This window comes from Pelodiscus sinensis, unplaced genomic scaffold, assembly GCF_049634645.1.
Source record: "Pelodiscus sinensis isolate JC-2024 unplaced genomic scaffold, ASM4963464v1 ctg78, whole genome shotgun sequence".
Lineage (NCBI taxonomy): Eukaryota > Metazoa > Chordata > Testudines > Trionychidae > Pelodiscus > Pelodiscus sinensis.
In genome coordinates this window covers 431651-454566 of record NW_027466023.1, presented here as the reverse complement: position 1 = coordinate 454566, position 22916 = coordinate 431651, and the positions used below count along the sequence as shown (strand labels likewise).

The window sequence follows — 22916 nt, the reverse complement described above, 5'->3', positions numbered from 1 at the left end:
ATTCAAATCCCGGGCTTCATTAGCAAGTGCGGTATGCATACATTACCCTCCTAGTTCGAACTAGGAGGGTAGTGTAGACATACCCTTAGAGTTCTTTGAAGGGGTTAACAAACATGCGGACAAGGGGGATCTAGTAGATATAGTATACTTGGATTTTCAGAAAGCCTTTGACAAGGTCCCTCACCAAAGGCTCTTGTGTAAATTACATGGCCATGGGATAAGAGGGAAGGTCCTTTCTTGGATTGAGAACTGCTTAAAAGACAGGAAACAAAGGGTAGGAATAAATGGTAAATTTTCTGATTGGAGAGGGGTAACTAGTGGTGTACCCCAAGGGTCAGTCCTGGGACCAATCCTTTTCAACTTATTCATAAATGATCTGGAGAAAGGGGTAAGCAGTGAGGTAGTTAAGTTTGCAGATGATACCAAACTGTTTAGGATAGTCAAGACAGAAGCAGACTGTGAGGGACTCCAAGAAGATCTCACCAAACTGAGTGATTGGGCAACAAAATGGCAAATGAAATTTAATGTGGATATGTGTAAAGTAATGCACATCGGGAAAAATAACCCAAACTATACGTACAGTATGTTGGGGGCTAATTTGGCTACAACAAATCAGGAAAGAGATCTTGGAGTTATCATGGACAGTTCTATGAAAACTTCCACACACAGTGCAGCGGCAGTCAAAAAGGCAAATAGGATGCTAGGAATTATTAAGAAAGGGATAGAAAATAAGACCCAGAATATCTTACTGCCCCTGTATAAAACTATGGTACGCCCACATCTTGAATACTGTGTACAGATGTGGTCTCCTCACCTCAAAAAAGATATTTTGGCCTTGGAAAGGGTTCAGAAAAGGGCAACTAAAATGATTAGGGGTTTGGAACGGGTCCCATATGAGGAGAGGCTAAAGCGACTGGGACTTTTCAGTTTAGAAAAGAGGAGACTGAGGGGGGATATGATAGAAGTCTATAAAATCATGAGTGGTGTGGAGAGGGCTGATAAAGAAAAGTTATTTATTAGTTCCCATAATAGAAGAACTAGAGGACACCAAATGAAATTAATGGGTAGTAGGTTTAAAACTAATAAAAGAAAGTTCTTCTTCACACAGCATGTAGTCAACCTGTGGAACTCCTTGCCAGAGGAGGTGGTGAAGGCTAGGACTATAATAGAGTTTAAAGAGAAGCTGGATAAATTCATGGAGGTTAGGTCCATAAAAGGCTATTAGCCAGGGGATAAAATGGTGTCCTTGGCCTCTGTTTGTCAGAGGCTGGAGAGGGATGGCAGGAGACAAATCGCTTGATCATTGTCTTCGGTCCACCCTCTCTGGGACACCTGGTGCTGGCCACTGTCGGTAGACAGGATACTGGGCGAGATGGACCTTTGGTCTGACCCAGTACGGCCGTTCTTATATTCTTATGCTTCGCCACCACTCTCCCAGTGAAATAGGTTTTCATAATATCCAACTAAACTTCCCCCACGGCATCCTGAGACCAATGCTTCTTGTTCTGCCATCTGCCACCACTGAGAATAGCCCACCTCGTTCCTCTTTGGACGCCCCCCCCTTCAGGTAGTTGAAGGCTGCTATCAACCCCTCCTCCCTATTCTTCTCTACTGCAGACTAAATAAGCTCAATTCCCTCATTCTCCCCTTGTAAATCATGTGCCCCAGTCCCCTAATCATTTTGGGTATGTCTAAAATGATTCTGGTCGCCCGTGCTGACCGTCGGGAGTTCGTTCCAGAGAACCCTGTGGGCATCGGCGTTGGTCTGATCCAGGGAGAACAGAGAGGCGTAGAAGGCATGAGCCCTCTCGTGCATCTCCACTGGATCCGTGAGGGGAGTGCCATCCTCTGCCAGAAGGCAAATGGTGTGTTTTTTAGCCCTCCTCTTTTTCTCCAGGGTGTAGAAGAAGTAAGAGCCGCGATCCAACTCCCGAAGATGACAGATGCGAGAACGAATAAAGGTACCCTGGACCTGAAGCTCATCGAAGGCCCAGAGTTCCTCTTGCCTCTCCCAGTACGCTCTGCAGAGGGGTGGATCTCCAGGGCTGGTGGCTAGCCACTTCTCTAGTTCTAAGACTTCCTATTCCAACTGCTCTATTGCCGCATCCCTCCGCCAGCTGGCCCCGCAAGTGTAGTCATTGCAGAAGGGCCACATTCGCACCTTCTCCACATTCCACCACTGCCGCGCCAAGGGAAAGACACACTGCCGCCCATGCCAGGCCAGCCAAAACTCCCTGAAGGATACTACAAAGCCCACACCCTCCAGCAGGCTCTTGTTAAAATGCCAGTAGGCCAGCCCCGGCCTCTCTGAGGAAAAAGAGGCCGTCACGGCCACCAAGTGGTGGTCCAACAAGAGGGCCGGCAGAATGCTGGAGGAGTGGGCCCGAAATAGATGATGATGAGAAAGATAAATGCGGTCCAACTGGGAGTAGAATGACTGTTGATCCACCATCCGGATGTAAGTAAATGCTGTGTCCTTGCCCAAGTGGAGGTCTTGCCAACGTCCACCAGGAAGTGTTGGTTTATTATCTCCCTGAGGACGTTTGCGGCGGCTGGGTACTGCTCAGTCCCTGTACAGTCCTGTTCCTCAAGGGTGCAGTTGAAATCCCCACCCAGGACCAGGCACTCGTGAGGATCCAAAGAGCAGAGGAAGGCAGGTGCCCACTGGTAGAAGCAGAGCCTCGCCAGGCCAGATGTTGGGGCATAGATGTTAATGAGGTTGAGAGTCAGCCCCTCCATCCAAACCCAGAGATGCAGCAGGTGGCCCTGCACGACCTCAGCAGTCCCCAGCACCTCGGGCTGCAGATTCAGGGAGAACAGGGTGGCTGAAATAGACCCTGTCCCCTCACTCCAACCGCCAGCTCGCTTCGGCGGCTGGAGCCACGTGGCTCTCCTGCAGGAAGATGGCAGAGTACCCCCCCTTCCCAAAGGGAGGAGAGCACCTGACACCTGTGGAGACCCAGCCTGCAGCCCTGGGTGTTTAAAGTGGCAAAGATGATTGGCAGCATTGAGAGGGCTGTGGAAGACCCTCACTGGCGGGAGTGCTGATGGTCCCCTTTGGGCCCCTCAGCAAAATGGGACCATACTCAAACATGAGCAGGGCATCATGGAAGCCACAGACCCACTGGTAGGCTGCAGCCTCCCGCTGCCCGGTCCCTTTATCCCAAGATGGCCCTTACCATCTGAAGGACAAGATGGAAATCTCCCCAGCGCTAAAGGGTGACAGCTACTTTGTTCTTGGAGCCATGAATGTCTTCCAAGAAGTCGCTCATTTCACCCTTCAGTGCATCTGGCATCGGGCCCCCGAATGCTTTGGGGCCAGACCCCTCTGCATGCCCCACGACCAATTGACATGGAGAAGCAGGGACTCTGAAGTCCCTGCTGGGAAGATGGTAGGGACAGTGGCAGAGGGAGAATAGTCCCAGACGTGCTGGGAGCAGGAGAAACAAAAACTGCCTCCCAGGGGTCAAGGCTGAATGTGGCAGCACTGGCAGTAATAGTGTAAGGGGAGGAGAAGATGTCAGGGAGGGGATCAGGGAAAGGAGGAAGAGGAGTAGGGAGAAGAAGAGGACTTAGGACTGACAAAGGTCTCCCCAGGGTGGAGAGGAAAGGCAGTAGGGTGGCATTGGGGAGGAAAATACCATCCACACGCCCAGGTCCTCGAAAGGCTCGAGGGGAACATGGACTCCCTCCTCCCCCACCAAACCCCTCTCCATTGCCTCCTGGGCAGCGGCCTTGGACACCAGGAAGAATACCACCTTCCCGAACATCTCAGAGGCTGCCACCACGTGGGGAAAGGCCGTGGGTCTCCACGTGGGGCGAGGCCGACACCAGGAGGCAACAGACCCCATGCCTCCTGGCCAGGGTGGGAAAGGGGCTGCAGCCACCGGAGATGGAATTCTGGGAGGTGGCTTGGGAGGCTGCAGGCAGGGAGGTGGTAGCTGCCTGGGCATACGCCCTGGGGGCCAGGACACTGTTGCCCCCAGAGCTGGTGGAAGGAACAGGGGACGGGAAGGAGGGGGAGCTGCAGCCGACACCCATGCTGCAGCCAGGGGATGAGCCCTCGCCACAGGAGGTTTTGCCTTCCAGGTGGGGCTCTTGCCCTTTTTGGTCCCCTGGCCCTTCCTGCACCTCAGAGGAGCCTTCTTGGTGGTGACTGAAGGTGCCGTGGCAGGAGCAGTTGAGGCCCCAGGATCCCTGTCCATCTCCACTGTAATGACAGAGGGCCTGGCAGCCTCAGAGGATAAGTTGTTTTAAGATGTGAGACGGTATGGGGAAGGGATGGCAGGGGTGTCACCAGACAACCCCACCATTGTGGTCATGGGCGGGGAGGAAAGGACAAGAACAAATATTTGGTGGAGGACAAAAGTGCTAGGGAAGGGAACAAGGGGGGGAGGAAGAAGGTTTTACTGCTTCCCCTGCTGGGCTGGAAGCAAGGTGGGAGGGCAACAATACAGAAAGGAAAAAGGGGTATAAAGGAATAAGGAGTACAGCTCCCAGCACAGGATGGAAAGAGCGGCTCATCCAGCTGCACTGGGGAGATGAGGGGGTAAATTAGTTAAAGAACACGGGGACAAGTGAAGCTGTGTGTATGGGAAGGGTAACTAAAAAGGAGGGGAAGCTCAGGCGCCAAAGAAAAGAACGAGGGAGGGAGCATGGGCACACAAGAAGGTGAGGGGGACAAGCAGTGGAGAGGGTAGGCAGGCAGTGAGGAGATGCCTGCTCAAGGAGGACGGGGCTAGACACAGCTGGGGGACGGGAACCAGTGTGCTCACAGGTGCCTGAGTAGTAGGCCCACAGCACCTGCTGCAGGGCCCAGCAGAGCAAAGGAGGGGCAGGGAGGCAAGCAGTGTGGCCAAGAATGGAAAAAAGCCCCTACAGCAACAGGGGTTGGGGAGGGAGAGCAGCAGCAGCAGCACAGGGGAACCAGGGGGAGGCAAGCCACCCCCTTTCCCCAGCACCCCAAAAGACCTGCACCAGCTCCTGCCCAGGAACCCTGATGGAAATGGGCTCCTTTAATCTCTCCCCAACACAGAACAAGTTGTGGGGAGAGAGAACTCCAGGGGTTGACCTAAAGCAGCCCCCTTACCTCGTCTGCCTCAGGAAGAACAGCAGCAGGAATGGTGGAGGTCGGGCCTGCATAGATGAAGAAAAAAAGGGGGCCAAAATAGACCCCCAAAAAGATGGGAGGGGGGCCTCCCCTACCCCACCAAGAAGCAGGGCAGCAGAGACCCCCCCCACCCCTCTGCACCCTCAACAGCCAGCTGATGTGAAGGGGGGGAGGAAGTTGCTTCCAAGAAAGGAAGGTGGAAAAAAGAGGCTCAGCCCAGAATATAGGGGTAGCCAGGGCCTGCCTGCCACAACATCAGTAGCCCCCCCGCCACACCTCCCAAAAAAGAAAAGAGGAGGAGTGCAGGGGGGGAAAGAATGAGTGACAGACCCAGACCAGTGACAAAGGAGTCCTATGGCACCTTAAAGACTAACAGATGTATTGGCGCTCCAATACATCTGTTAGTCTATAAGGTGCCACAGGAGTCGTTACTTTTACAGATCCAGACCAACAAGGCTACCCCTCTGATATTAGACCAGGCCAGCAGTCTGCAACACTGTGGTGAAGGCAGGTATACAGGACACTGGGGGTATGTCTATCCTACATGGCTCTGTCGCCAGAGCCATGTAGATTAGTTTACTAGACATACCCGAATGAAGCGGTGCTGTGCCGATCAGCTGTTTGTCATCCCACAAGACATACTGGGGAGGTCAACAAATGCCTCTGATGTTGACTGCAGAGTGTCCAGACGATAGTGCTGTGCCGGCAGACAGCTGATCGGCACAGCGCAGCAGCAATTTTAATTTATATGAAGCGGCGATTATTTAAATCGCCGCTTGAGTATGTCTAGTAAATTAATCTACATGACTCTGGCCCGGTACTGAACTAATTTGCCCGGTACTGAAGTTAGACTTACCGGTCTGTAATTGCCAGGATCGCCTCTAGAGCCCCTTTTAAATATTGGTGTCACGTTAGCTACCTTACAGTCATTAGGTACGGAAGCCGATTTAAAGTATAGGTTACAAACCACAGATAATAGTTCAGCAGTTTCCCATTTGAGTTCTTTTAGAACCCTTGGATGAATGCCATCCGGTCCTAGAGATTTGTTGACATTACGTTTTTCTATTTGTTCCAAAACCTCCTCTAATGACACTTCAATCCGGAACAGTTCCTCAGATTCACTACCCACAAAGGATGGTGCAGATTTGGGAATCTCCCTAACATCCTCAGCCGTGAAGACTGAAGCAAAGAAATCATTTAGTTTCTCCACAATGGCTTTATCCTCCTTGATTGCTCCTTTTATATCTCAATCGTCTAGGGGACCCACAGGTTTTTTAGCAGGCTTCCTGCTTCAAATGTACTTAAAAAAAATTGTTATTTCTTTTTGAGTTTTTGGCTAGCTGTTCCTCAAAATCTTTTTTTGTTTTCCTTATTACATTTTTACACCTGATTTGACAGTGTTTGGCTACGTCTACATTGGCCCCTTTTCCGGAAGGGGCATGGTAATTTTTGAAATCGCAATAGGGAAATGCGCGGGGGATTTAAATATCCCCCGCGGCATTTAAATAAAAATGGCCGCCGCTTTTTTCCGGCTTTTAGAAAAGCCGGAAAAGAGCGTCTACACTGGCCCCGATCCTCCGGAAAAAGCGCCCTTTTCCGGAGGATCTTATTCCTACTTCAAAGTAGGGCGCTTTTTCCGGAGGATCGGGGCCAGTGTAGACGCTCTTTTCCGGCTTTTCTAAAAGCCGGAAAAAAGCGACGGACATTTTTATTTAAATGCCGTGGGGGATATTTAAATCCCCCGCGCATTTCCCTATTGCGATTTCAAAAATTACCATGCCCCTTCCGGAAAAGGGGCCAATGTAGACGAGCCCTTTATGTTTCTTTCTATTTATCGCACTAGGATTGGACTTCCACTTCTTAAAAGATACCTTTTTGTCCCTCACTGCTTCTTATACATGGTGGTTAAGCCACAGTGACTCTTTTTTAGGTCTCTTGCTATGTTTTTAAATTTGGGGTTGACATTTAAGTTGGGCCTCTATTATGATGTCTTTAAAAAGTTTCCATGCAGCTTGCAGGGATTTGGCTCTAGTCACTGTGCCTTTTAATTTCTGTTTAACTAACCTCCTCATTTTTGTGTAATTCCCCTTTTTGAAATTAAATGCCAGAGTTCTGGACTGCTGAGGTGTTCTTCCCACCACAGGAATGTTTAATGTTATTATATTATGGTCACTATTCCCAAGCGGTCCTGTAATGGTTATCTCCTGGACTTGATCCTGCACTCCACTCAGGACTAAATTGAGAACTGCCTCTCCCCTTGTGGGTTCCTGTACCAGCTGCTCCAAGAAGCAGTCATTTAAGCCATTGAGAAATTTTTTATCTCTGCTTCTCTTCCTGAGGTGACATGTATCCAGTCAATATGGGGATAATTAAAATGCCCCATTATTATAGAGTTCTTTATTTTGGTAGCCTCTCTAATCTCCCTCAGCATTTCAATATCAGTATTCGTTTTTTTTCAGGTAAGGAGAGGGGGAAGACAAAGAGTGATGGATTGGAAGGGTGCAAAAAGAAAATGAGTGTGAGCTGAGGACTGGCTAGCAGGTACCAGAGGGAGACACCTGGAAGGGTTGTTCGGGGAAGTGGCCCAGGGAAAAATCTGCCAGTTCAGAAGTAAAGACAACCCTTACTGTTGCTGTTACTTTAGGGTCCCTGGGCCAGAACCGGGAGTAGTGGCCAGGCCCAGGTTCCTTCCAAATCTCCCCCATGCCAACACAGAGACCTGCCCCGAGAGGGGAGACCAGGAATATTGAAGAGTTTTCACCCTGAAACCATGAACTATCCTGTGATGAGTATGGCTCAATAAGCTCGACTCTGGTGAGACCACATCTTGAGTATTGTGTTCAGTCCTGGGCCCCTCACTATAGAAAAGATGTGGATGCACTGGAGAGGGTCCAGCGGAGGGCAACCAAAATGATTAGGGGGTTGGAGCACATGACCTACGAGAAGAGGCTGAGGGAGTTGGGTCTGTTTAGTCTGCAGAAGAGAAGAGTGAGGGGGGATTTGAAAGCAGCTTTCAACTTCCTGAAAGGAGGTTCCAAAGAAGATGGAGAGAGGCTGTTCTCAGTAGTGACAGATGGAAAAACAGGAAATCAGGAAAAACTATTTCCCTAGGCGGTTGGTGAAGCACTGGAATGGGTTACCTAGGGAGGGGGTGGAATCTCCATCCCTTGAGGTTTTTAAGCCTCGGCTTGACAAAGCCCTGGCTGGGTGGATTTAGTTGGGATTGGTCCTGCCTTTGGGCTGGACTTGATGTCCTCCTGAGGTGGACCCTGCCTCTTGTAAAGAGAAAGAAGTGATGTGAAGTGTCACAGTGAGCCTCTGAAGCTATTGTCCACTAGTAGCACGAGACTCATGGGGCATGGCCAGAGCTTTGCCACACAAGTTTCTGTGATATCAGTATCCTCATTTAATACCATGCACTCAAGTTCACCCATCTTAGTATTTAGACTTCTTCCATTTGTATATAGGCACTTACAAAATATGTCAATATTTAATTGTCTGCCTTCATGTGATGTAACTGCATGGGATGTTCATTTGACTGCTTCTCTTAAGCTTCGTACTCACTTTATTAACTTCTATCCTTCCTTGTTTACTAGGAAATAGAGAGTTCCCATTAACAGATCCTCCCCTAAGGAATAGATTGAACATTAGGAAAAACTTCCTAGCTGTCAGGATGGTTAAACACTGGAATAAATTGCTTAGGGAGGTTGTGGAACCTCCATTACTGGAGATATTTAAGAGCAGGTTGGATAGACATCTATAAGGGATGATCTAGATGGTGCTTGGTCCTGCCATGAGGGCAGGAGACTGCACTCAACCTCTCAAGGTCCTTTCCAGTTCTAATATTCTATGATTCTATGAGGGTATGTCTAGACTACATGGCTCCGTCGATGGAGCCATGTAAACTAGTTTACCCGACATAGTCAATGAAGCGAGGATTTAAATAATCCCCGCTTCATTAAAGTAAAAATGGCCGCTGCGCTGTGCCAATAATCAGCTGATCCCGCACAGCGCGGCAATCTAGATGCGGAGTGGTCGACAAGGGAAGCCTTTGTCTACCGCTCCCTTATGCCTCGTGAAACGAGGTTTACAGGAGTGGTGTAAACTATGTCTATGTCTGCATCGTGCTCCTACACACCGTTAAGCTTTCTCTCAGCTCTTTGTTTACAAAATTCTCTATGATCTTTTTAATTTTACATACCAGCAATTGGATTCTATTTTGATTTAGGTGGAACCTATCCTCCCTATATAGGCTCTTCCTTTACTAAAAGGTTCCCCAGTTCCTAATAAATCTAAATACTTCCTCTCTACATCATTGTATGATTCATACATTGAGACTCTGCAGTACTGTCTTTCTACTTGCCCTTCTGTATGGAATTGGAAGCATTTCAGACACTGCTACCATGTAGGTCATGGACTTCTACCTATCTAGCAGCTTAAGGTTCACCTCCAGAACCTTTCTACTATCTTTCCCTGTGTCACTGGTTCCCACATGAACAACAACCACTAGCTCTTCCCTAACACTGCATATACATCTCTCTAGATGTCTCGAAAGATCCGCAAGCTTCACACCCAGCAGTCAAGATACCATGCGATTGTCCCCGTCATTGCAAACCTAAATATCTGTGGGCATGTCTACACTACAGCGCTAATTCGAACTAACTTAGTTCGAATTAGTTAATTCGAATTAAGCTAATTTGAATTAGCGCAGCTAGATCTAAAAACTAGTTCGAATTAGCGTTTTGCTAATTCGAACTAGCATGTCCACATTGAGTGGACCCTAAACAGAGGTTAAGGATGGCCGGAAGCAGTGCCGGCAGGGCATCAGAGTAGGACTTAGAGCGTGGAGCTGCTGTCTCAGGCTAGCCGAGGGCTGTGCTTAAAGGGACCCGACCCCCACCCCAGACAGACAGTTCTCAGGGGTGCCCAGCTTGCAAAGCAGTCCTGGCTTGGATTGCCCGGAGTACCCACACTGGGCACATCACAGCACTCGGCCATTGGACCGGCTGCACTTGCCGCAGGCTGCCATCTGGGGAGAGGGGACAATTGGGGGCCTGCAGGAGAGGTTCCACCCCCAGAATCCCGCAGAGCCAGCCCAGTCCTCCCCATCGGGGGCTTGTGCCCCATTCCTTCCTCACCTCCTTCCAATTACCCCTCCCAAGCCCCCCTTCCTGATGTACAAAATAAAGGACAATTGTGTTCAAAAATAGAATCTCTCTTTATTGAACAAAACTGGGGGAGACTGGGAAAAGGAGGTGGGAGAGGGGAAGAGAGAGGGTGGGAGAGGGGAGGGCAACTACAATGATGAGGGGTTTGGAACAGGTCCCATATGAAGAGAGGCTAAAGAGACTGGGACTTTTCAGCTTAGAAAAGAGGAGATGGAGGGGGGATATGATAGAGGTCTATAAAAGCACGAGTGGGGTGGAGAGGGTGCATACAGAAAAGTTCTTCATTAGTTCCCATAATAGAAGGACTAGAGGACACCAAAGGAAAGGAATGGGTAGCAGGCTTCAAACTAATAACAGAAAGTTCTTCTTCACAAAGCAAATAGTCAACCTGTGGAACTCCTTGCTGCAGGAGGCTGTGAAGGCTAGAACTAGAACAGAGTTTAAAGAGAAGTGAGATCAATTCATGGAGGTTGGGTGCATGGAGTGGTATTAGCCAGGGGGTAGGAGTGGTGTCCCTGCCTGAAGTTTGTGGAAGGCTGGAGAGGAATGGGTTGGTCACTGTCTTTGGTCCATCCCCTCCAGGGTCCCTAGGGTTGGCCACTGTCAGCAGACAGGCTACTGGGCTAGATGGACCTTTGGTCTGACCCAGAACGGCCATTATAAGCTCAGGGTCGGGGGTCTCAGTGGACCACCTTGATTTTCATGCAAACCTGCTCCTGTGTGGCCAGGCTGGCAGCTCTCCTGCCCTAGACGGCCGCTTTCCTGTGCCTAGTGCGGAGGTCGTGGACGAGGTCCACGATGTCTGCACTGGACCAGGCGGGTGCCCACCTCTTGCCGTCCTGGGCAAGCTCCCGGGAGCCGCCAGCCTGGTCCCGGGAAGAGGGGGAGGGCTGGGGGGCATCGGGTGGCTGGCTCGAGCCGTGCCAGGTGCAGGGTCTGCTGGCTGGGTGCTGGCCGGCTTGCACCTGGCACGGGCACCGTAGCCAGCCCGTGCCCCTTTAAGGGGGCCGGGGCGGAAGGGGGGCAATAGAGTTTCCTTGGTGTTGGCCAGAATGGCCACCAGGGAAAGCTGGGGAGGTCTAGCCTCCCACTAGTTCGAATTAAGGGGCTACACAGCCCTTAATAGTAAGTTCAAACTAGGCTTAGTCCTCGTAAAATGAGGTTTACCTAGTTCAAACTAAGCGCTCCGCTAGTTCGAATTAAGTTCGAACTAGCGGAGCGCTAGTGTAGCGCCTATCAAAGTTAATTCGAACTAACGTCCGTTAGTTCGAATTAACTTTGTAGTGTAGACATACCCTGTATTTCTAACAACTGAATTCTCCCATTACTTTACCAGTGTCTTCTCAATAACTTGGGTGACCTCCCCCAAAAGGTATCCTCAGTATGGAACGATACCATGGCATAATTTGAAAGCAGGGTCCCAACTATGGGATTATTTCCATCTGTTCCAGTTTTATATTCTCCCTCCCCAAGACTTTCATATTCCTCAACAGCACAGAGGTTGAGGATGGGACACCGCAGCTGTGTCCCAGGAAGTGTTCTCTGTGTACCTCTCTGTCTCTCTTAGCTCCTCCAGTTCAACCACTCTGGTCTCAAGAACCTATACTCAGGATACCAGTACTAAAGGTAAGGTGTAGGATGAATACCAAACAGATTCTGTTACCAGCCAGGAACCCTCTAAATCCGTGGTCACCAACTCGTCGATCACGATCAACTGGTCTATCAGGAAGCCCTGACCAGTTGATTGCAAGGCTTTCGGGACCCCCCCATTTTCCCCCACCCTGAAGAAGTCCCACTACCTACCTCCAGCAATGAGGGAGTTAGTGCCGGCTTCCTGCAGGGTGGACAGAAGTCCAGCAGTTGCACGCCACTTTGAGGAAATACGCAGGCTGCTCCCTCTCTCCCAAACAGCTAGTGCCGTACCACAAAGCAGGTCTGTGGTGCGCTGGGGACTCTCTGCGCGAGGGGGGGAGGTAGGAGTCCTCAGAGGAGGTGCGCGCCAGGGCTTCCCTTCTCCGTGTTGGTGGGTGGGGGGAGGGGAAGAGGGTTAGAAGTCTCGTGAAGAGGCATGTGCCTGGGTTTCCCTCCTCTATAGAGGGGAAGAGGGAGGAATCCCCAGAGGAGGTGCATGCCGGGGCTTCCCTTCTCCATGCAGGGGGTGGGGTGGGGGGTTAGAAGTCCCGAGAAGAGGCGCGCGACCGGACTTTCCTCCTTTGGGGGGGATGGGGGAGTCCCCAGAGGAGGCGCATGCTGGGAACTCCCTGTCCCCTGCAGCAGAACTCACTGGCACCCTGTCTCCACTGGCACCCTGTCCCCTGACCCCTGTCGCAGAGCCCACTGGCACCCCATTCCCCATGGCACCCTTTCCCCTGCCGCAGAACCCTGTCCCTTGCTGCAGAACCCACTGGCACCCTGTCCCCTTTCCCCTGCTGCAGAACCCACTGGCACCCTGTTCCCACTGGAACCCTGTCGCCTGAGCCCCACTGGCACCCTGTCCCCTGCCCCAGCACCCACTAGCACCCTTTCCCAGTACCATGTCTTCTGCTCCTACCACCATAGTTGGGGTCACATTAGTGAGGTGGGGGTGGGAGATTGGAGGAGTTATTTTTTTTCATCTCACTTGTGTGGCCCTGTGACGGCGCATTGGGGTATTCCCGTCTCCTGCACCCCCGTAATGGCACAGACAGACTTCACCAGCCAGTAGAACAGAGGGAGCTTATTGCTTCTACAGGATACAGCACAGCACAGATGTAATCTGGTTACAGGGCAGGCCTAGGATGCCTCACCCCCTTTGAGATGGGGGAGCCTGGGCCCCTAAATCCCAGCCCATTGCCTAGGCTGCTTCCTCCATGATCCCAGCCAGAAACCTAACTCCCTCACTTCCAGCCCTACCCCCAGCCAGGGCTCCACTCCCCTTCTTCTCATTGTTCCGCTCCCTGGGAGATGACTGGTCAGACAGGTTCTTAGCTCCCTTGCCTAATGACTCATCCCCTGCCCTGCTGGGCTGGGCTGCAGCCAGCAGCCAGTGGAGGTCACTCACAACCCAAGCCTAGCAACCAGCAAGGTACCCACACTACATCACAGGCCCCAACTGACTTTTCTGACTCAAAACAGATTCCCCACCCTTCTCATAAATAAAGACAATGCTGAAACATTTTGTGTTTGACATATTTTATTTAAAAATGAAGCCTGGCCAACAAACCCCGAACTGGGGCCAAGCCCCCATCTGGCTGCAGCACTGTAACACTCCTGCACCCCCCAGAACCCAAACCTGAGCCTATCATACACTGGAACCCTCTGTCCTGAGCCTCTCACATCCCCAAACTCTTGCAGCCCCACATCCTCAGTCTTCTGCCACAACACCCCTGCACCATCCACACACCTGCAAATCTGCACCATCCACACACTGCTCATCTTACTCCCAACCTCCCTTCCCTGAGCCCCTCACATACTCCAACCTAAACTCCTGCACCCTCACATCCACAAGCATGTGGCTTACGCAGTACCCCAACTGCAACACTCCCCATCCTGGAGCCCTCTCCTCGAGCCAGCATCCCCTTCTCTGCCTCCTCCTGCATCCAAATTCCGTCCCAGACCTTGCACCTCTCACCCCATCCCACACCCAAATCCCTCATTCCCACCCCAGAGCCCACACATCCTGTCTCAACCCAGTGAGGGTATGGCTAGACTGCAGGAGTTTTTCCAGGATTCCGGAGGTATTCTGAAAAAACTGTTCTGTGTCCAGGGATGTGTTTGTTCTTCCGCTTTTTTTATCGGAACAGCAAACATGCTCTTTCAGCAACCCCTGTATTCCTTGTTTCATGAGGAATAAGGGGGCTTCCGAAAAAAAGGGTTTTTCTGACATTTGGCCCAGTCTAGACAGAATTAAAAAAAAAAAGCAGCAGTGTAGCCGTACCCTGAGAATGTATAAGGGTTGGGGATAGCAAGTGATGGAGAGGAGGAGAACAGAGGGCGGGGCTTCAAGGAGGGGGTAGGGTTTTGGGGGGAAGGATGGGGCAGTAGATCTTGACTTGTTCTGGCATTTAAAAAGTGATCTTGGACATAAAAAGGTTGGAGACCACTGCTCTAAATAGAGAGAATGAAAGCCAAATGTAGAAGAATGCCCTTACCATGATACAAGCATGGGCTTTGTGGTAATAGGATGCATGCATACTCTGGAACCTCTCCTGTCCAGCTGTGTCCCAGAAATCTGAAAAGGTAGAAATTAGCAAGTTCAGCACATGACAGGAAAAATTTCCAACTCCCTCACAACCCACTACGTCTAGACTGCAGGCTTTTTGCGCAAGAAGCTTTTTGCAGAAGAGATCTTCCACAAAAACTTCTTGCGCAAAAGCGCAATGTGCTTTTGCACAAGAGCATCCACACGGCATGGACGCTCTTGCTCAAGAAAGCTCTGATTGCCATTAACAGAATGGCCATCAGAGAACCTGTGCTTTTTGTGATAGGCTCTTTTTGTGCAAGAAATCCCTGTTGAGTGTCCACACACTCCTTTTTGCACAAGAACTCTTGCGCAAAAAGGAATTATTCCTCGTAGAAAGAGGTATACCTATACCACAAAAAGTCCTCTGTTCTGCCGTTCTATTGTACAAAAACGCACTTGAGGTGTGGATGCTCCACGGCTTTTTGGCGTAAAAACGGCAGTTTTTGTGCAAAAACCCTGTAGTGTATACGTAGCCCCAGAATCCAGCTCTATAAACACGGGCTCTACCTATACTTGGTTATGCTTGTGCAATGCTCCAGCACGGATAGTTGACATCAGTGTAAACAGTAGTGCAAAGAGTTCTGTGTAAACTGGATTTAAAAATGCAGAAAAAACAAGGCAAGGCATTGGTGTGAAAGGTGAGGAAGCAAGAATGAAAAGTATTCAAGTAGGATTGGGTGTGGGATCCAAACCTATATAAATTAGGGGTGATCTCGACAATGCAGCGTGACCATTCTTAGCAGGATGGTCCATAGCCAGGATGCTGTGATGGAAAATGCTCTGTCACCCTCACTGAGTAGGCTAAATGTGGCTCTGTCAAGTGACATTGTTCCTGGGGCTGCAGAAGCACAGAGGATTAGGTGATCTCTGAAGAAGCCAGGTCCCAAACTACTGAGTGTCTCACATATTAATACGGTATCTGCCCTGCCATTTTCAGCACTACGACTTTAATCGTTCACAGGTGTGAAAAAATACCCTCCTCCCCACAGCGACAAATGTTTTGGTACTGAAAAGTGCCAGGATAGACAGCGCTTTATCACTGGGAGCCTGCGCAGCCATGCACAAAAAATTCTCTGCCTGCCCAACCACTTTTTTAGAGCCATGCAGCAGCACTCACCCTCCTGCTGGAAGGTGAGTGGCGCGGCAGACAGATGCTCTGGGCTGGGGCCAGCTGAGGTGGCGTGGTGGGAGGTTGCTGTGGGGACTCACAGTAGCTCTGCGAAGAGCAGCTTGGGGCAGTCCCTGCCCTGCACACAAGTTGCCCAGGGAGCAGCTCTCCTGGAGGGGGGGGGGGGGGGAACACATGTCTTACCTTCTCCCCAAGAGGTCAGTGTTCCTTCCAAGCTAAGTGGCAGCATAGCTTCACAGGTGATTCATCAGCCCTACCCAGTCAGTCAGTTCCATGCAGGAGCCCTGAGCCTCTGACTGGGTAGGGCTGATGAATCATCTGTGAAGCTCTGCTTAGAGGGAGCACTTCAAGGGGGGAGGAGGGCGCTTCCTGGGAGAGTCTCTCAGGGAGCGGCGTCATTGGTTGGTTCCACAGTGGCACACATTGAAACAAGAGCATGGAACCCTGTTGTTGGTGCACAAGATAAAACTCACTCTGCTCATGGATGAAAAATCTTAGAGGGAACACTGACTGGGAGCTTGGTGATAAAGCTACCAGACCTCATTAGGGGTAAGGATGTTAAAATGCGGTTATCGGGCTAATTGTTCGGCTTCGGCTTCCTTGACCACGGGGTGCTCTTCCAGGAAGGACTGCTTGGCAGAGATGGAGTTCACCTTTCCAAGAGCGGGAAGTCCTTGTTTGGACACAGACTGGCTAACCTTGTGAGGAGGGCTTTAAACTAGGTTCGATGGGGACAGGTGAGCAAAGCCCACAGGTAAGTGCTGAATGTGCGGGACTGGGAGATGGGTTGGAAATGGGGGGAACTACGGACTATAATGGCAAGGAGAAAGGAGAGTCAGGGCACAACAGGGAGGCAAGATCAAATCAGTATCTTAGATGCCTATATACAAATGCGAGAAGTATGGGTAATAAGCAGGAAGAACTTGGAATTGCTAACAAATAAATACAACTATGACATCATTGGTATTACAGCAACCTGGTGGGATGGGACGCATGATTGGAATGTTGGTATGGAAGGGTACGGCTTGCTCAGGAAGGACAGACAGGGGAAAAAAGGGAGGAGGGGTTGCCTTCTATATTAAAAATGTACACACTTGGACTGAAGGGGAGATGAACGTAGGAGATAGCTGTGTAGAGAGTCTCTGGGTCAAGCTAAAAGGGGTAAAAAATGAGGGTGATGTCATGCTAGGAGTCTACTACAGGCCACCTAGCCAGGTGGAAGAAGTGGATGAGGCCTTTTTTAAACAATTAACAATACTATCCAAAGCCCAAGATTTGGTGGTGATGGGGGACTTCAACTATCCAGACATACATTGGGAAACTAACACAGCGGGGCACAGGCTATCCAATAAGTTTCTGGACTGCATTGGGGCCAACTTTCTGTTTCAGAAGGTTGAAAAAGCTACCAGAGGAGAAGCTGTTCTGGATTTGGTTTTAACAAATAGGGAGGAACTAGTTGAGAACTTGAAAGTGGAAGACAGTATGGGGGACAGTGATCATGAAATAATAGAGTTCATGATCTTAAGGAAAGGTAAAAGGGAGACCAGCATAATTGAGGTAATGGATTTCAGGAAGGCAGATTTTGATAAGCTCAGAGAACTTGTAGGTAAGGTCCCATGGGAAGCAAGACTGAAGGGAAAAACAACTGAGGAGAGTTGGAAGTATTTCAAAGGGACGTTGTTAAGGGCCCAAAAGCAAACAATTCCGCTGTGTAGGAAAGATAGAAAATACGGCAAAAGACCAGCTTGGCTTAACAAGGAGATCTTGCATGATCTCAAAATAAAAAAGGAGTCCTATAAAAAATGGAAACTAGGACAAATAACAAAGGATGAATATAGGCAAGCAACACGGGAATGCAGGGGCAAGATTAGAAAGGCAAAGGCACAAAATGAGATCAAACTAGCTACAGGCATAAAGGGAAACAAGAAGACCTTTTATAAATACATTAGAAGCAAGAGGAAGACCAAGGACAGGGTAGGCCCACTGCTAAGTGAGGAGGGAGAAGCAGTAACAGGAAACTTGGAAATGGCGGAGATGCTCAATGACTTCTTTGTTTCGGTCTTCACTGAGAAGTCTGGAGGTGTGCCTAACGTAGTGAATACAAGCAGAGAGAGGGTAAGTTTAGAAGATAGGATACACAAAAAACAAGTTAAAAATCACTTAGGAAAGTTAGATGTCAGCAAGTCACCAGGTCCTGATAAAATGCATCCCAGGATACTCAAGGAGCTGATAGAGGAGGTATCTGAGCCTTTAGCTATGATCTTTGAAAAATCATGGAAGACAGGGGAGATTCCAGAAGACTGGAAAAGGGCAAATATTGTGCCCATCTATAAAAAGGGGAATAAGAACAACCCAGGAAACTACAGACCGGTCAGTTTAACGTCTGTCCCAGGGAAGATAATGGAGCAGGTAATTAAGGAAATCATATGCAAACACTTGGAAGGTAATAAAGTGATAGGGAATAGCCAGCATGGGTTTGTGAAGAACAAGTCATGCCAAACTAATCTGATAGCTTTCTTTGATAGGATAACGAGCCTTGTGGATAAGGGAGAAGCGGTGGATGTCATATACCTAGACTTTACTAAGGCATTTGATACGGTCTCGCATGATATTCTTATTGATAAACTAGGCAAATTGATAAACTAGGGACATAATTCAAAATGACCTTAGCAAGTTAGAGAAATGGTCAGAGGTAAACAGCATGAGGTTAATGGGTAGCAGGTTTAAAACTAATAAAAGGAAGTTCTTCTTCACACAGCGTGTTGTCAACCTGTGGAACTCCTTGCCAGAGGAGGCGGTGAAGGCTAGGACTATAATAGAGTTTAAAGAGAAGCTGGATAAATTCATGGAGGTTAGGTCCATAAAAGGCTATTAGCCAGGGGATAAAATGGTGTTCTTGGCCTCTGTTTGTCAGAGGCTGGAGAGGGATGGCAGGAGACAAATCGCTTGATCATTGTCTTCGGTCAACCCTCTCTGGGGTACCTGGTGCTGGCCACTGTCGGTAGACAGGATACTGGGCTAGATGGACCTTTGGTCTGACCCAGTACGGCCGTTCTTATGTTCTTATGTTAGGTTTAATAAAGAGAAATGCAGAGTGCTCCACTTAGGAAGGAACAATCAGTTCCATACATACAAGATGGGAAGCGACTGTCTAGGAAGGAGCATGGTGGAAAGGGATCTAGGGGTCATAGTGGACCACAAGTTGAATATGAGTCAACAGTGTGATGCTGCTGCAAAAAAAGCAAATATGATTCTAGGTTGTATCAATAGGTGTGTTGTAAGCAAAACTCGTGAAGTCATTCTACCGCTCTACTCTGCACTAGTTAGGCCTCAGCTGGAGTACTGTGTCCAGTTCTGGGCACCACATTTCAAGAAAGATGTGGAGAAATTGGAAAGGGTACAGAGAAGAGTGACAAGAATGATTAAAGGTTTAGAGAACATGACCTATGAAGCCAGGCTTCATGAACTGGGCTTATTTAGTTTGGAAAAAAGAAGATTAAGGGGGGACATGATAGCGGTTTTCAAATATCTAAAAGGGTGTCACAAGGAGGAAGGAGAAAATTTGTTCCGCTTGGTTTCTGATGTGAAAGTAGAAAGAATTATACTATAAGAGAAAGATAAATTATGCTGCAATAATTGAATAAGTTGAAGGAATACTGTTTGTCTCTGAACAGGAAGAAGAAAAGTATGTTAATGTTGTTTGTAGGAATGCAGATTACAAAGTGCTAGCCAGAGTTAATAGGAAAAGGAACATTAGGTGTTAGGAAGAAACAATTAAGCTAACCAAGCAATTGGACAGGAGATTGCTGTGTGCTTGATGTGGAAATGAAGAATACTTGAGTAGCCTCACACTAATTATGTGAAGTTTTGCCCCCCTTTTAATCCTGTTAATTTTGGCTTTCTTTTGACTGTATAAATCAAGAGGTTTGAACCTTGTATCTCACTCACATTTTTTCCATGCATCTTAGCAAAGCTTTGCTGAATAAACAGAGCAGTCTGACAAATCTGTGAGTCCTGTCTGACTTTGACACTGAGGACAGGATAAGGAGTAATGGGCTTAAAGTGCAGCAAGGGAGGTTTAGATTGGACATTAGGAAAAAATTCCTAACTGTCAGGGTGGTCAAATATTGGAATAAATTGCCAAGGGAGGTGGTGGAATCTCCCTCTCTGGAGATATTTAAGAACAGGTTAGATAGACATCTGTCAGGGATGGTGTAGACAGAGCTTGGTCCTGCCTTGAGGGCGGGGGGCTGGACTCGGTGACCTCTTGAGGTCCCTTCCAGTCCTATGATTCTATGACTTGGTGAACACCCTCGTTGCTGTGGTTAGGCCAAATGGCAGGACTGTAAACTGGAAGGCTGTGTCTACATTGGCAAGATTTTGAGCAAAAGCGGCTGCTTTTGTGCAAAATCTTGCCGCCTGTCTACACTTGCTGCGAGTATTGTGCAAGAACACTGATGTTCTACTGTATGAAATCAGTGCTTCTTGCGCAAATGGCCAGTATAGACAGGTAACATCAATTTCTTGCGCAAGAAAGCCCAATGGCTAAAATGGTCATCGGAGCTTTCTTGCACAAGAGCATCTACACTGGCATGGATACTTTTGCGCAAAAGCAAATCTTTTTTCGCAAGGGCACATGACAGTATAGATGCTCTCTTGCGCAAATACTTTTAACGGAAAAACTTTTCCATTAAAAGTATTTGCACAAAATCATGCCAGTGTAGACGCAGCCAAAGTGTTCGCCGCCCACTACAAATCTGAGGAATCTCCTGTGGGCAGGGATTATCGTAATATGGAAATAAGCCTCTTTTAAGTCGAGGGCAGCAAACCGATCTCCTTTCTGGAGGGAGGGGACGACGGAGGGTAGTGACCATTCTGAAGTTAGTTTTCCTTATGAACGAGGTCAGGGCCCTGAGACCTAGAATGGGATGAAGACCTCCCTTCGCTTTGGGAATGAGGAAATATCTGGAATAAAAACCCCTTCCTTTGAACCTGTCTGGAACAGGTTCCACTGCTCCAAGGTGCAGAAGCTTTGCGACCTCCTGTTTTAGCAGGATTTTGTGAGAGGGGTCCCTGAAGAGGGAAGGGGAGGAGTGAGGACGGGACAAGGGAGGGAGGGAGGAGAAGGGGATCAAATAACTCCTGTGTGGCCTCACCCTAGGGTCCTGGGGCCAGAACTCGGGAGTGGGGGAGAGCCCGAGTTTCCCTACCCCACCTGAACTAAATACCGCAAAGACTGTGAAGACTCATCTTTGGGAAAGGTTTTCTCCCTATTTGAACTCTTATGAGTGGCGGGGGGGAGAGATGCCCAAAACAGGCGCGGACTATACCCCCGTCGTCCATAGCTGCTGGGAGGGGACAGTAGGCTCAAGGGGGAGGAGGCTACCCTGCTTCGGGCTCGTCTCTTTTATACAGACACGCCTATCCCCTAGGACTTACGAGCCCAGATTAAGCCAGGAACTAGGGCCCCCGTGCCATGAACCTGGGTGCCCTGATCCCACATACCCCGGGGAACATGACACCATGCGCTTCTTCTCATTACAACAGCAGTAGCCATTGTTTTAGCCGCCGAGACGGCTGCATCGAGGGCTACCTGCAAGGCAGAACATGCAACCATTCTGCCCTCGTCAGTCAGAGCCCTGAATTCTTGAATTTGTCCATAGTGGATCATGTATTAAAAGCATATCTTCCCAACATAGCCTGCTGGTTAGCTATGTGTAACTGCAGGCTCCCTGTAGAGTAAGCCTTCCTCCCCAAGAGGTCCAGTTTCTTAGGTTCTCTGGCCTTAGGGGTAGGGCCTGGGAGTTCCTGTCATTCCTTTTGCCCCGCTGCTTGGATGACTAAGGAACTTGGAGGGGAGTGAGAGAACAAATACTCATGCCCCTCCTGGGGAATGAAGTATCTTCTCTCCACACCCTTCTGGGTGGGAGAGATGGAGGCTGGTGTCATCCAAAGCATCTTTGTTAGCTTATCCACTGTCTTGATCAGTGGCAATGCCATCCTCCTGGGAGTATTTGCCAAGAGGATGTCCACCATTAGGTCGGCCTCCTCTTGTACTTCCTCCTCCTTCACCAACAAGTTTGCCGCTAGCCTCCTCAGCAGGTCTTTTTGTACCCTTGCATCCATCGATGGTAACAAAGGGGCTGGATCACCTAGGGTTTCATCAGGAAAGGACGATGAGGAGTCCCTCAGGATGGGATGGGCCTCCATTGGCTAGTCCACCTGTGCCCTGGCTACGATGGTGGGGCTACCTGTACGGGGTCAGGGTGGGGGAGTCTGGTTGGCCCATCACCCTGCATGACCAGGGGTCTAGAGGTAATCGTGGTCATTGACTTATCCATCTCGGACACTGGGGCTCCATGGAGGGGTGTTGCCAATGGGGGGCTCCCTCATCTTGACAACCCCAAGACGGATACCTCAGGGGGTGGCCCTTGGGCTTGATGTTAGGTCCACGGGGTCCAAAAGGGCCATTGTTGAGGAAGCCAAGTATACTGTTGGGCACGGTCAGCACAAACTGCCCTGTGGAGTGAACGGGATCAGTGCCTTGACCTTGATCTGTATGAAGACCTCCCTAACCCCAGGGACTCCGCATCTGATTCTGATGAATATTCTGAGGCTGATCACGGGAGGGGGGAGGTGGTACCTGACTTGTTCCCTCCAATGCTTGGCCATAGCCCACGGTTTCCCCCTGAGCATCGTGACTGGTGCGAAAGGTAAAAAGGTCTGTGTTGGTGCTGCATGCACTTGTGGTGCCGTCTGTATGCCCAGACCATGTGGTGCCAATGAGGGTGGAACATCTGGTGTCCCCAATGCTGTCCACATTGGTGGGACCGGTGTCAAAGATGGTGTAGGTGTTGGCTGGTCTGGTAACTGTACTGGCACCACCATCACTGGCGCCGCGATCAGTGCTGGGATCAGTGCCAGCACTGGTGCAGGGGTTGGTGTTGGCGTCGGTACCAGCTGTCGTACTGTGGTTGGTACCTGCACCAGTAAAGATGTCAGTGCCGGGGTCAGCACAGGGGTCGGTGCAACAGCCCCTAGCGGGGCCGGTGCCAGGGCCTGAGCCTTTGTCTGTATGGGTACTGTGATGGGTACCGTGGACGTAGCTGGCGCCGGCACTCCCAGGGTGTGTCTAGACTACAGGGTTTTGTCGACAAAAGTGGACTTTTGTCGACAAAACTATACCTGCGTCCACACTACCACTGAGTTCTGTCGACATAATGTCGACAGAACTCAGCAGTTTTGTCGACGCTGGTAAACCTCATTTTACGAGGCATAACGCCTTCT

The 22916-nt window shown here is 49.7% G+C and overlaps 1 protein-coding gene across 5 annotated transcripts in view; it reads right to left on the bottom strand.

Moving 5' to 3' along the window:
* The window catches only part of LOC102453896 (RAB, member of RAS oncogene family like 2A), a 70704-nt gene that overhangs the window by 24149 nt on the left and 23639 nt on the right, over window positions 1–22916 (bottom strand). For 4 of the 5 annotated variants that reach the window (XM_075918369.1, XM_075918368.1, XM_075918370.1 and 1 more), the window contains one exon: window positions 14409–14488. The exons of the other annotated variant lie outside the window; for it this stretch is intronic. In XM_075918369.1, coding sequence (XP_075774484.1) covers window positions 14409–14488 — 80 coding nt within the window. The remainder of the gene's footprint in view (window positions 1–14408; window positions 14489–22916) is intronic. 5 annotated transcript variants of the gene reach the window in all.